General features: G+C 24.6%; 3 protein-coding genes across 4 annotated transcripts; 1 reads left to right on the forward strand and 2 right to left on the reverse strand.

Annotated features, from left to right (window-relative positions):
* Positions 1-477: 477 nt before the first annotated feature.
* LOC130670851 (transport and Golgi organization protein 11) lies at positions 478-2,335 on the reverse strand. Of its 2 annotated transcripts, XM_057474430.1 has the most exons (6): positions 2,115-2,335; positions 1,976-2,013; positions 1,615-1,842; positions 1,425-1,519; positions 1,209-1,366; positions 478-1,102 (listed from the first exon to the last, which is right to left on the reverse strand). In XM_057474430.1, the coding sequence occupies exons 2-6, from the start codon at positions 2,004-2,006 to the stop codon at positions 889-891; spliced, it is 726 nt and encodes a 241-aa protein (XP_057330413.1). In that variant the 5' UTR covers positions 2,007-2,013; positions 2,115-2,335; the 3' UTR covers positions 478-888. The 2 variants fall into 2 exon arrangements, with proteins under 2 accessions (XP_057330413.1, XP_057330414.1); XM_057474431.1 differs by lacking the exon at positions 1,976-2,013 and having other exon boundaries at positions 2,115-2,331.
* Positions 2,336-2,519: 184 nt separating this feature from the next.
* On the forward strand, positions 2,520-7,915 carry LOC130670849 (DNA polymerase alpha catalytic subunit). Its single transcript, XM_057474428.1, has 3 exons — positions 2,520-2,822; positions 2,887-3,084; positions 3,143-7,915. Exons 1-3 carry the CDS (start codon positions 2,810-2,812, stop codon positions 7,693-7,695), a joined length of 4,764 nt encoding a protein of 1,587 aa, XP_057330411.1. The 5' UTR covers positions 2,520-2,809; the 3' UTR covers positions 7,696-7,915.
* Positions 7,908-11,193, reverse strand: LOC130670850 (zinc finger protein 37). The gene is made up of 3 exons (XM_057474429.1): positions 10,689-11,193; positions 8,554-10,617; positions 7,908-8,465 (listed from the first exon to the last, which is right to left on the reverse strand). Exons 1-3 carry the CDS (start codon positions 10,833-10,835, stop codon positions 8,139-8,141), a joined length of 2,538 nt encoding a protein of 845 aa, XP_057330412.1. The 5' UTR covers positions 10,836-11,193; the 3' UTR covers positions 7,908-8,138.
* Between the last annotated feature and the right edge of the window lie 577 nt (positions 11,194-11,770).

Consider the following 11,770-nt stretch of genomic DNA (forward strand, 5'->3'; position numbering starts at 1 on the left):
CAATGCCAGCAACAAACTTTATTTATTTTACAACTGCAACAATTAATTTTTTACGAATTTTTGTTTCAATCATTACACAATATGGCCTGTTCTATGAATATACAAGTATCGTATAATGTAAATTATAAGAATGATTTAAAAGAATATAAACAAAAAAAAATTCTTTTCATCTCTTTTTTTTGTTGGGGTTACTCGTTTGGTTTCTATATATGTTAAGTAATTAACTTAATATTACAATAATTATCAAGATTAAATAGATTACAATGTCATTCAAGACAATTACTACTGATGTTTACAATTGCTACCCTTAGAAATTAACTTTAATGATAAGATGTAATTATGACCATTCATAAAGACAAAGCCAAAAATATACACATGACACATCAACAATCGACGTCTAATAATGACTTGGTATAGCGTTATCATCATATTAAACATTAGTAACTTTGACTTGAAAATATAAAATTCAACAAAAAATCATTATACAGTCCATTTAATTTATTTCGTCTACACTCGGACTATTTTAATTTGTAAAAATTTTATTCGTACCGTAATTTTACTATTCAACACGCCGTTGTGAAACTTAAGATATAAAAATTTTATCAAGAACAATAAGTCAATCTTGTACACACATATTAGTATGTGTATTGATAAACAAAAAATTAAGAAAAATTTTCACAATTAATCGTAAATAAAATAATTACTCTTAGATAACAAAGTATTTTCCTTCATTATTACTTTTTTTTTGTTTCCATTGTATTAGTGTTTATCAAATTTGGTTGTGCCGTTAGTATTGAAAATAGCAAATAAAATGATGTAAAAAAACCAATTGGTGAATATCTATGATAAAAAAAAAAATTTTCATTGTTTCATTATTATTATTAAAATCTAGTTTCTTGTTATCCAATTAAATGCCTTAAAAATGAAATAAGCTACTGTAATGGCATAAATATATTTGTCACGTTGTTGACGCTGATACATAACGGATTCTACAGCCATTACTCGACGATTGAGCTTGCCTAATTGACGGCGTAAATGTTGAATTTCATCAGATTGTGGTAGCGATACATCTAAAGTACTATTCCACACTGGAGTTTGTTCTCTATATGATAAAAACAATTGATTAATTTTTATTAAACTTCAATAAGTACAATAATAATATAAGTAAAATAATACTTGTATCAATTATTATTTTTTTTTTCTTTTACCTAATATTGCGCCTGACAATTTGTGTATCACTGATAAAAGGTCCATTAGCAATTGGAGTTATTGAATTCATTTCTGACGGATTTCCATAATCATCAATACTATCATCATCAAATGTAGGAAAAAAATGATCACCCAATGTCAAAACTCTTGGCGGTGTCTACATAAATTTAAAAATTAATAAAATATTGATTTTACTAATGATAAATACAAATTACCTGAACTCTTGTCATTGTATGTTCTGATGGTATAGCTGAATTTTCAAGAGTCATTTCAATAGGAGGAGCCTTTAATCCAACATGCTGGTCATGTCCTATATTAAACAAAACCCCACAGATATTTATTATTTTTATCAAAATTAATTATTTCTTATATTCAAATTTAAAAGATATATATATATATACAAACCGACAACAAGAATTCTATCGGGCATATGCATATCAAATACTTTATTGGGGATTGATTGTGTCCAAGATGAAGCATTTTTTTTACTTGCGCTATCGTCATTAAATTCATCATCACTGACTCTCAGTGTTTTGGGTAATCTCATTTTATTATTCATTTCATAATTTTGATCATAGAAATTGTCAACTTCACCATTGAATATCGCTGCACTCTGAGTTGTTGACATTTTAACTGCAATTAATATAATAATAATGTTTATAAACTTTTCAGTTAACATAACCTTAACAAGTATTAATTTTTATTTTAATTGTTTAATTATTATAGCAACATAACTTTAAATTATTTATTTAATAAATTTTTCAACCTTTGTCATCATCAGGCATTAAATTTGGCATTCTTGTTCTTTTAATAATAATAATGATTATTGTTAATCATAAAATTAGTTGATTGTTATTAAAATTGTAAATTATTTATAAAAATAATGATTACAAATCAACACGAACCTTTTTATTTGTCGTATTATTATTTATCCTATAATAAAATTTAGATGAAATATATGTGAAGCCAAACTATTCGTAACGTGATTGGTCGAAAGCGAAAAAATATATGCAAACGACACTAAAATATACATTAAAATAAAATATGAAAAATGACACGCGCGCGCTTGCGCGCGAAAGATGTACGCTAGTTTATTTATTTATTTAGCAAAAGTAAAAAGTATTTTTTACATGCACAATTCGATGATCATTATTATTATTATAGTAACTTTTTTTTTTAATATGTTGATGTGATATAATAGAGAAGCACAGACAGAGAGCGCTGTGGTCACGCCTCTGGTGACAAGTAAACCAATTAACGCCCTACTTGACTCTGTAAGCTATCATTAGTTTGATTTTTTACTACCAGACAGCGTAACCCAATTCGTCAGCAGTTCCCAATAATATAAATAAAATAACTATTCCAGCTTTCCTTCCCGCGTTTTACATAAAAAAAAAATAACGAAAACAACTAACGTATCACTAATGAAAAAACCGGGAAATTATTTTGTTATTTTTTCTCATTATTTTTGTTTGTATTTATTCATTTTAATTATTTTAAAATAATTAAATTATATTTAATTGAGTGTAACAAATATAAGATATTAATTTACCATATAATTGTAATAAGCTATCAATTATACGGTATAACCTAAAATAAAATGGAAGAGAGCCGTAAGTATATTTAATTAATAATAATTATTATTGTGTTTTATTTATAAATTTTTATTTATTTTAGCAACAACATCTCGAAGTAAACGACAAAAAATTGATAAATCAGGTCGTAGTGCTGCTTTACAGAAATTAAAAGAATTGAAAGGAAGTAAAAATAAATATAAAATTGAAGAGCTTAAAAATGTATATGATCAAGTTGATGAAAAAGAGTATTCAAAAACCGTTGCTACTCGACAGGAATCTGATTGGATTGTAGATGATGGTAAGATTTTATTTTTTTTTTTATTTTTATATTTTTATTAATTATATTATATTTTAAGGTGGAAGTGGATATGTTGAAGACGGTAGAGAAATTTTTGATGATGATTTGGATGATGAAAGTATTGAGAAAGCATCAAAACAAAATTTAGCTGGACCACGTAAACGAAAACGTGATGATGAATCTAAATCAAAAGGTTCTATTGTAGACATGTTCAAAAATGTTAAAAAAAATACAATCGAATCTGTTACATCGGACAACGATAATCTTTTAGCTGATTTACTTGATGAGATTAAAACAAAAAAAAATCCATCATCAGAATCAAATAAATCCTCAATCATAAATAAATTTAAAGTTAAACCAAAATCTTCTCCATCATCACCATTATTACTAGAAAATAAATCAGATATTATAAAAGAAAACTCAAAGGATGATAATAACGATGACGTCCATTCACCACCAACTAAAAAAATTAATATCGATGTAAATTCAACATCTGAACAAGATAAACAATTGAATAAAGTTCAACTAATTAAATCTGAACCACAACAACAACAACAACAACAACAACAGTTATTGTCAAGTAATAAAATTGATAAAGTTCCTGAGGTAATAGACGATGTTAATTTATTTGATAATTATTTTGATGAGCCATTCGACGATATAATTGATAATACTAATAATTCGGTTGCTACAACAACATCTAAATTACCTTGTAAAAATACAAATAATGTTAATAATGATGATGATGATGATGATGACTTTGATGCAATTATTGGATCAATAGATGAAAAAAATCTTTGTAATAATGATAATAAAAATCGTCCTAAATTAGAAGATGATGATTTTAATAAAGTTATTGAAACTTTAGATAAAAATTCATTATGGTCTGAATGGGATGGCGAAACAACAGAAACAACTAAAACAGATGCAGAAGATACAATACATGAAAATTTATCATTATATACTGGTTATAATTTATTAAAAGCTGAAATTTCAGGTGATGATATTGTTAAATTTTTTTGGTGGGACGCTATGGAAAATCCATATAAAAATCCAGGTGTTGTCAATTTATTTGGTAAAATTTATATTGAATCTTTGGATCGTTATGAATCATGTTGTTTATCTGTTAAAAATATTCCACGTAGAATTTATATTTTACCTAAAGAAAAAATAATAGATAATGATACTGGAATTGAAAGATTAACAACTATGAAAGATGTATATAATGAATTTAAAAATCTTGCTGATAATAATAAAATATATGAATTTCGTAGTTCAACAACAACAAAATATTATGCTTTTAATCATGAAAATACACCATTACAATCAGAATATCTTGAGGTAAGATACTCATCATCATATCCGAAATTAGATTCAAATTATAGTGGTAATGCTATTGAACATATATTTGGTACAACTGTTAATCCTTTAGAACTTTTATTAATTGAAAGACAAATAAAAGGACCATGTTGGCTTGATATTAAATTACCAATTCCTATTGAAAATACTTTAACTTGGTCAAAGTATCAATTAAATTGTTTTAAAATGGAAAATATAACTGTTTCTAATAATAACAATGATATTGATAATGATAATAATGGACGATTTAAAAAAATACCACCAATGGTTATAATGGCTATTGATGTAAGAACAACATTAAATTATAAAAATAATAATACTGAAATAACAGTTATTGGTATATTAATAAATGATAATTATAATATTGATAAACCATCACCTAAAATAATGTTTAATAAACATTATTGTATAATAACTCATCCTAAAGATACAAATTGGCCATTATATGCTCGTGATAAATTAAATAATATTGATAAAACAAATGTTATTATTTGTGATACTGAAACAGATGTATTAGAAAATTTTTTAAATATTATTTGTGATACAGATCCTGATTTATTAATAGGATATGATTGTGGTTTTCAATTTGATATTATTTATCGTCGATTAATAGCATTAAATATTAAAAATTTAAATAAAATTGGTAAACTTAAACAAAATATTGCTGGACAATTTTATGGTGGTAATAATAATAATAATAATAATTCAAAATTACATTTACCATCATTATTTAATGGTCGTCCAATATGTGATATTGTTGTATCAGTTAAAGAATTAAATATTAAAATTCGTAGTTATGATCTTGACAGTATATGTAATGCTGTTTTAAAAACAAAAGAAAATACAATAAAAGAAATAAAACCAATTGAATGCCCAAAATTTTACGAAACAACAGATAAAATAAAAACACTTATTAAAATAACAATGTCTGAAGCATTATATATATTAAAATTAATGTTTGAATTAAATATAATACCATTATCACTTCAAATAACATGTATTGCTGGTAATGTATTATCTAAAACATTAATTGGTGGTCGTGCTGAAAGAAATGAATATTTATTACTTCATGCATTTTCAAATAAAGGTTATATAACACCTGATAAACCTAAACCAATAATAAATAAAATTAAAAAAAATAGTTATACTTATAAACAAAAAAAAAAAAGTACATATACTGGTGGTCTTGTATTAGAACCAAAACGTGGATTTTATGATAAATTAATATTATTAATGGATTTTAATTCATTATATCCTAGTATTATTCAAGAATATAATATTTGTTTTACAACATTACCAGGTGTTTGTTATAATGATTTTAAAGATATTGAGTTACCAAAACAAGATTTAGATATTGGAATAATACCAACAGAAATACGTAAACTTGTTGAAAGTCGTCGTCAAGTTAAAAATTTAATGAAACAACATAATTTAACAAATGAATTAAAAATTCAATATAATATTCGTCAATTGGCATTAAAATTAACAGCTAATTCAATGTATGGATGTCTTGGTGCTGAACATTGTCGTTTTTATGCTAAAAATTTAGCTGAAATAATAACATTAAAAGGACGTGAAATACTTGAAGATACTAAAAAAATTGTTGAAAATTTTAATTATGATGTTATATATGGTGATACTGATTCATTAATGATAAATACTAATTGTTTAAATTATGATAAAGCATATGATATTGCTAAATATATTAAAAATAATGTTAATAAACATTATAAAATGCTTGAACTTGATATTGATGGTATATTTAAATATTTATTATTATATCAAAAAAAAAAATATGCTGCTGTTATTATAAATAAATTATCAAACGGTGAAATTCAATTAAATACTGAATACAAAGGATTAGATATTGTTAGACGTGATTGGTGTCAATTAGCTTGTGATCAAGGTCGTATAATATTAGATATTCTTTTTTCAGATAATTTTACTGAAGAAATTAAATATAATAAAATTAGTTCAACTCTTGAGGATATATCATACAAAGTATATAATAATAAATTTCCACTTGAATCATTTATTATAACAAAACAACTTTCGAAAAATCCAAATGATTATCAAAATAATAATAACAACAACAGTAAACAACAACAACCTCATGTTGATATTGCTATAAGAATGAATAAAACTGGTGGACGTATGTGGAAAGCTGGTGATACTATTTCATATTTAATATGTAATGATGGTACTAATAATCAACCAAATCAACGAGCATATCATATTCATGAATTTAAAAATAATAATAATTTATCAATTGATTGTATTTATTATTTACGTCATCAAATTTATCCTGTTGTATCACGTATTTGTGAACCCGTTGATATGATAACTGAAATATTAATAATTAAAAATTTAGGTTTACAAGATGTTTGTACGAGAGCAAATATGTTTAAACCAATTTCAATAGATAAGTTAAATCTTGATAATAATAAATCAATTGAAAATAATGATCCATTATATAAAAATTGTGAACCGTTTAAATTAAGTTGTATTAAATGTAATACAACTATTGAAATTAAAAAATTTTTATATAATTTTTCACAAGGCTCTAAACCATCATTATATCAATGTATTAATCCAAATTGTAATTATCCTCTTTGGAAAAATTCAAATATAATATATAGTGCTGTATTTAAAAATATTAAAACAGTTGTTCAACGATATTATAGACAAAATTTTATTTGTAATAATTCAAAGTGTAAAAAAATTCAGAGAAAAATATTAATCAGCGGACGAGTTCAATTACCATTGTGTATTTATTGTGGCCGTAGTTATTTAATTAAAACTTATACGGATAGAGAATGTTGGAACCAAATTAATTTTTATCGTTATATTTTTGATTCAACACAAATTGACAATAATAATTTAACAACAATCGTTGAATCAAATTCACATGAAATGCTTGATGTTTATAAAACAGCTAAAGAAATAATTGAATCTTATTTAATCAGAAGTCGTTTTTCTCTTGTAAGTCATAAAATATTTAATTTTGCGAGAAAAAGAAAAAACAATAATCATTACAAACATGAACCTAAAAATAATGTTGACATGACATTTGATGATGATGATGATGATGATGATGATAAATCAAAAGATAACAATACTTTGAATTTCATGTCACAAGAAATACTTTTACCAAACAAAGAAAATGATGAAATCAGTAAAGTTGTAATTTGGGAAGCTGCAAACAGTGAACAATCTACCACTAAATATATGCAAAAAGGAAATACGAAATGAAAAAAAACTAAAATAATAATAACAATAATTTTATACAATAAACACTCTTTTTTATTATTTTTTTAATTAATAAAATATATCAATCAACGCTTTTCTTTTTTTCTTTATTTTATTGTTTAATATATAAGAGTATGTAATTATTATTAATAAGCATACTATAATTATAATCAATAATCATCATATTACATGTATTATTTTTAATTTTGTAATAAATATTTCAAAAATATTGGCATTATTTTTATTTTTTAGTTTAAATATAAAATAAAAAAAAATCGTATAAATTTTAATAATAATTTTATCTCTTAATGAGTAAAAATTTTGAGATTAACGACAGTTAAAAATTTGAAATCATAAACATCAATTACAATATCGTACAATATATAACCCAAACTAAAACAAAAGTAAAAAATAAATCACAATTTTTTTTTTTTAACATATAAATTTTATCTTGGATGAATCAAATCTGGTTCAGAAATAGTTGAAATATGGTAAAAATTATATGGCAAATGAGACGGCAGGAAAGTCTGAAGTGTCGCTGGAACAGGATTAAAATATGTCCCACCATTTCTTTCTTTGAATACTGTAGTAGTAGTAGTAGTAGAAGTAGCGGTATTATTAGTCGTAGTAGTAATAGTAGTAGTAGTAGTGGTAATATTATTATTATCTTGTGTTATCGATACATCTGCTTGATAAGGATGAATTGACGAAGGAATTGTCTGGACAACGATTGGCTGTTCAGCGGTAATGTGATGAGGAGCTGTATGAATTACCTATTATGAAAAAAAAAAAAATAATAATAATAATAAAATAAAAGTATAGATGAATTTATTTGATTTTAAAAATAATATAATAAATTACTTGAACAATAGAAGTTGGTACGGCGGTAGATAAAATCATATCATTTTGATGTGTTGTAGCTTGAGTAAGGGTAGTTGTTGTTGTCTGATTATGCTGTTGATGTTGTTGATGATGGTCATCATTGTCGTTGTTAAGTGACTCATGATTATTGGAAGACTGCTGTTTGTAATGTTTTGTATGGGAAGTATTAATTCCGTGTCTTCTTTTCATATGTTTATTGTAATTTGGCCAATTAGTAAAATGATGTTGACATTCAAGACAACTATAAGGACGTTCTCCAGTATGCTGTCTACGATGTGTTGTTAATATTCCTTTAAAACGAAAACATTTACCACAAAATTCACAAGTGAATGGCATTGCACCGGTATGTATCCTATGATGTTCTCTTAATGTACCTTTTTCACGAAAAGTTCTACCGCAAACAGCACATTGATGTGGTTTATCACCAGTATGAACAGTTTCGTGTTTTTTTAATTGTAATGGGGTTTTAAATGCTTTTGGGCATTGAGTACATTTATATGGTTTATCAGCAGAATGAGTAAGAAAATGTGCTTCTAAATTACCTTTTTGTATAAAACTTTTTCCACATTGATCACATGTAAAATTTTTAACACCTGAATGTATACGTTTATGTGTTACTAAATTTGGTTTTGTTGAAAATCTTTTATCACATTGATCACATGGATATCTATTTTTCATTGTTTCAGGTAAATGACAACGACTATGAATATATAATGCACTTTGTTGTCGAAATGATTTACCGCATGTCTGACAAACATAAGGACGATCTTTATTGTGAATTGAACAATGTGAGTCAAGAACTTTTTTATGTGAAAATGATTTACCGCATATATCACAATTGTATTTTGATTTTATTTTGTGTCTTTTAACATGTGTCAAAAAACCATAATATTTTTCATATACTTTACAACATTGGACGCACATATATTTTGCTTGTTGATTGTGTATAATTTTATGATGTTTTTCAAGCATTTCCAAACATGGAAGTTTATCATTGCAGTCAGTACATAGCCATGGATATTTATCTAAACTATTTTCTTTTTGTTTTCGTCTACTTTTTAATGATTCACTTCGAGTTTTGTATCCAGAAGCAACCACATCACTATTTTCATCAGATTCACAACCAGCAATTATTTCTCTATCTGAATCTGTTCCTGTCATGTAATTATCGGGTATTTTAAAGCTACCTTTTATTTTTTTTTTAATATCTTCAACGTCCAATTCCTGTTCTTTATCATCATCATCGTCATCATCATCATCATCATTGTCGTCATCGTCGTCATCATCATCATCGTCATTGTTATCATTACTATTATTATTATTATTATTATTATTATTATTATTATTATTGTTGTTGTTGTTGTTGTTGTTATTACTATTATCACTATTATTATTATTATTGTCATCATCATTATTGTTTTTATTTTTACTTTGCTTCTCGTCTTGTTTTCTCTCTTTATCCTCTTGTTTTTTATCAATCGTAATAATAACATTACTTGAAGATGCCACAATTTTTTTTTTTTTATTTTCGCTTGTTAATTTTTCTTTATGCTTAATACTCACTTTACTAATAGAATCATTTTTTAGTTCAAAGTCCGCATCTAAATCAATTTCTTCAGTTTTTATTGGTCCACTATATTGATGATGATTAATATTATTAAAATAATCGATTGATTCATCATTAGATTCATTTACAGAATCACTGTTTACAAAATTATTATTATTATTATTATTATTATTATTATTATTATTATTATTATTATTATTATTAGCTGTTTGTAAGGGATCTCGTTGCTTTGAAAATTCTTCATCAGTCTTTTTAGTGGCTTCTTTATTTTTCTTTTCTTCAGCGGATACTACACTAGACTCAATTAATTCTATCGACTGATGTTGAAAACTTTTATCGTTGAATTTTAATTCAATCAATGACTGTCTTAATAAAGTTTGCGCCTGGTTTGTTTGTTTATAAAAGTCACTGCATTGATTTAAAACAACACAACAGTCAATACAAACTGACTGGGGAAGACCATCGGTCGTAGAAATCTAAAAATAATAATACATATAATTTAAATTATATAAAAAATAATAATACTAATAAAAAAATAAATAAATACCTGAATGTGAAGATGTTTACTTATTTTGTCAGAAATATCAAGCTTTTGACCTTCACTGTCATAAATACCAATTAAATCAGTTTTTGATTCGGCACATAGCCGGCAAAGTTCTTGCTTTGACATTGTACTATTTATATAATTTACCATTTACATATCAATTTTTTAATTTTAAATACATATGATGTTACTCCAAATGTCATTTAATAATGTTTTTTTTTTTTTAGTAATTTTATTGTTTTTTTTCCATTCATGAACAATCAATGAGTGAAGACGCCAAAATGCAGGCAGACATGTTGATATTTATCATAACTTTTTATGTTTTTTATAAGTATTGTATATATACAAAGATAAAAAAAAAATAATATTTTTTCTCCACGCATCGAATAATAAATAACTAAATTATCGATATAAAATAACATACACATTTACTCATATTAGATTTGCCACAAGTAACCAATGAAATGGCTATTAAAAAATATCGTAACCATAATAAAAATTATAATTAATTTACTGTAACAATAAAATATAATGTAAGTAAAAAAAAAAAAAAAAACTTATCGAATTATTGATGCGCATGCTCGCCAATATCAGCGGCGCAGCGCTATCTGGTTTAACATTTTTCTACACAAATTTAAATTTAAAAAGTTATTTATATATAATATATATGTATATATAACAACAATATTAACATTTTATATGTATGTTCATATGTTAATAATTTAAAATAATTTCAAAAATATATTTTCAATAAAATAAGGTATAATAAATTAATTTGTTCAATAAAAATTAAATTCAAAACTCGTAAATTATCAAATTAAAAGCATGGGAAATATTTTCATTTTATATTTACTGAACATATATCTTAATAAAATTCTAACGGAACTCTGAAAATTATTAAAACAAGTTTCTACTTTTTTTTTTTTTTTTTTTACCTGTTTGAAAACTTAAGAACTTATATATTTTGTAATACTAACTTTTTTTGATGCAATAAATATACAAATTTTTGTAATATTTTTAAATTCAGAATATATAGAATATTGTATTAATGCAGATATACATGTAATATTTAGCTGATGTACAAG

The sequence above is a fragment of the Microplitis mediator genome, chromosome 7, assembly GCF_029852145.1.
Source record: "Microplitis mediator isolate UGA2020A chromosome 7, iyMicMedi2.1, whole genome shotgun sequence".
Classification (NCBI taxonomy): Eukaryota; Metazoa; Arthropoda; class Insecta; order Hymenoptera; family Braconidae; genus Microplitis; species Microplitis mediator.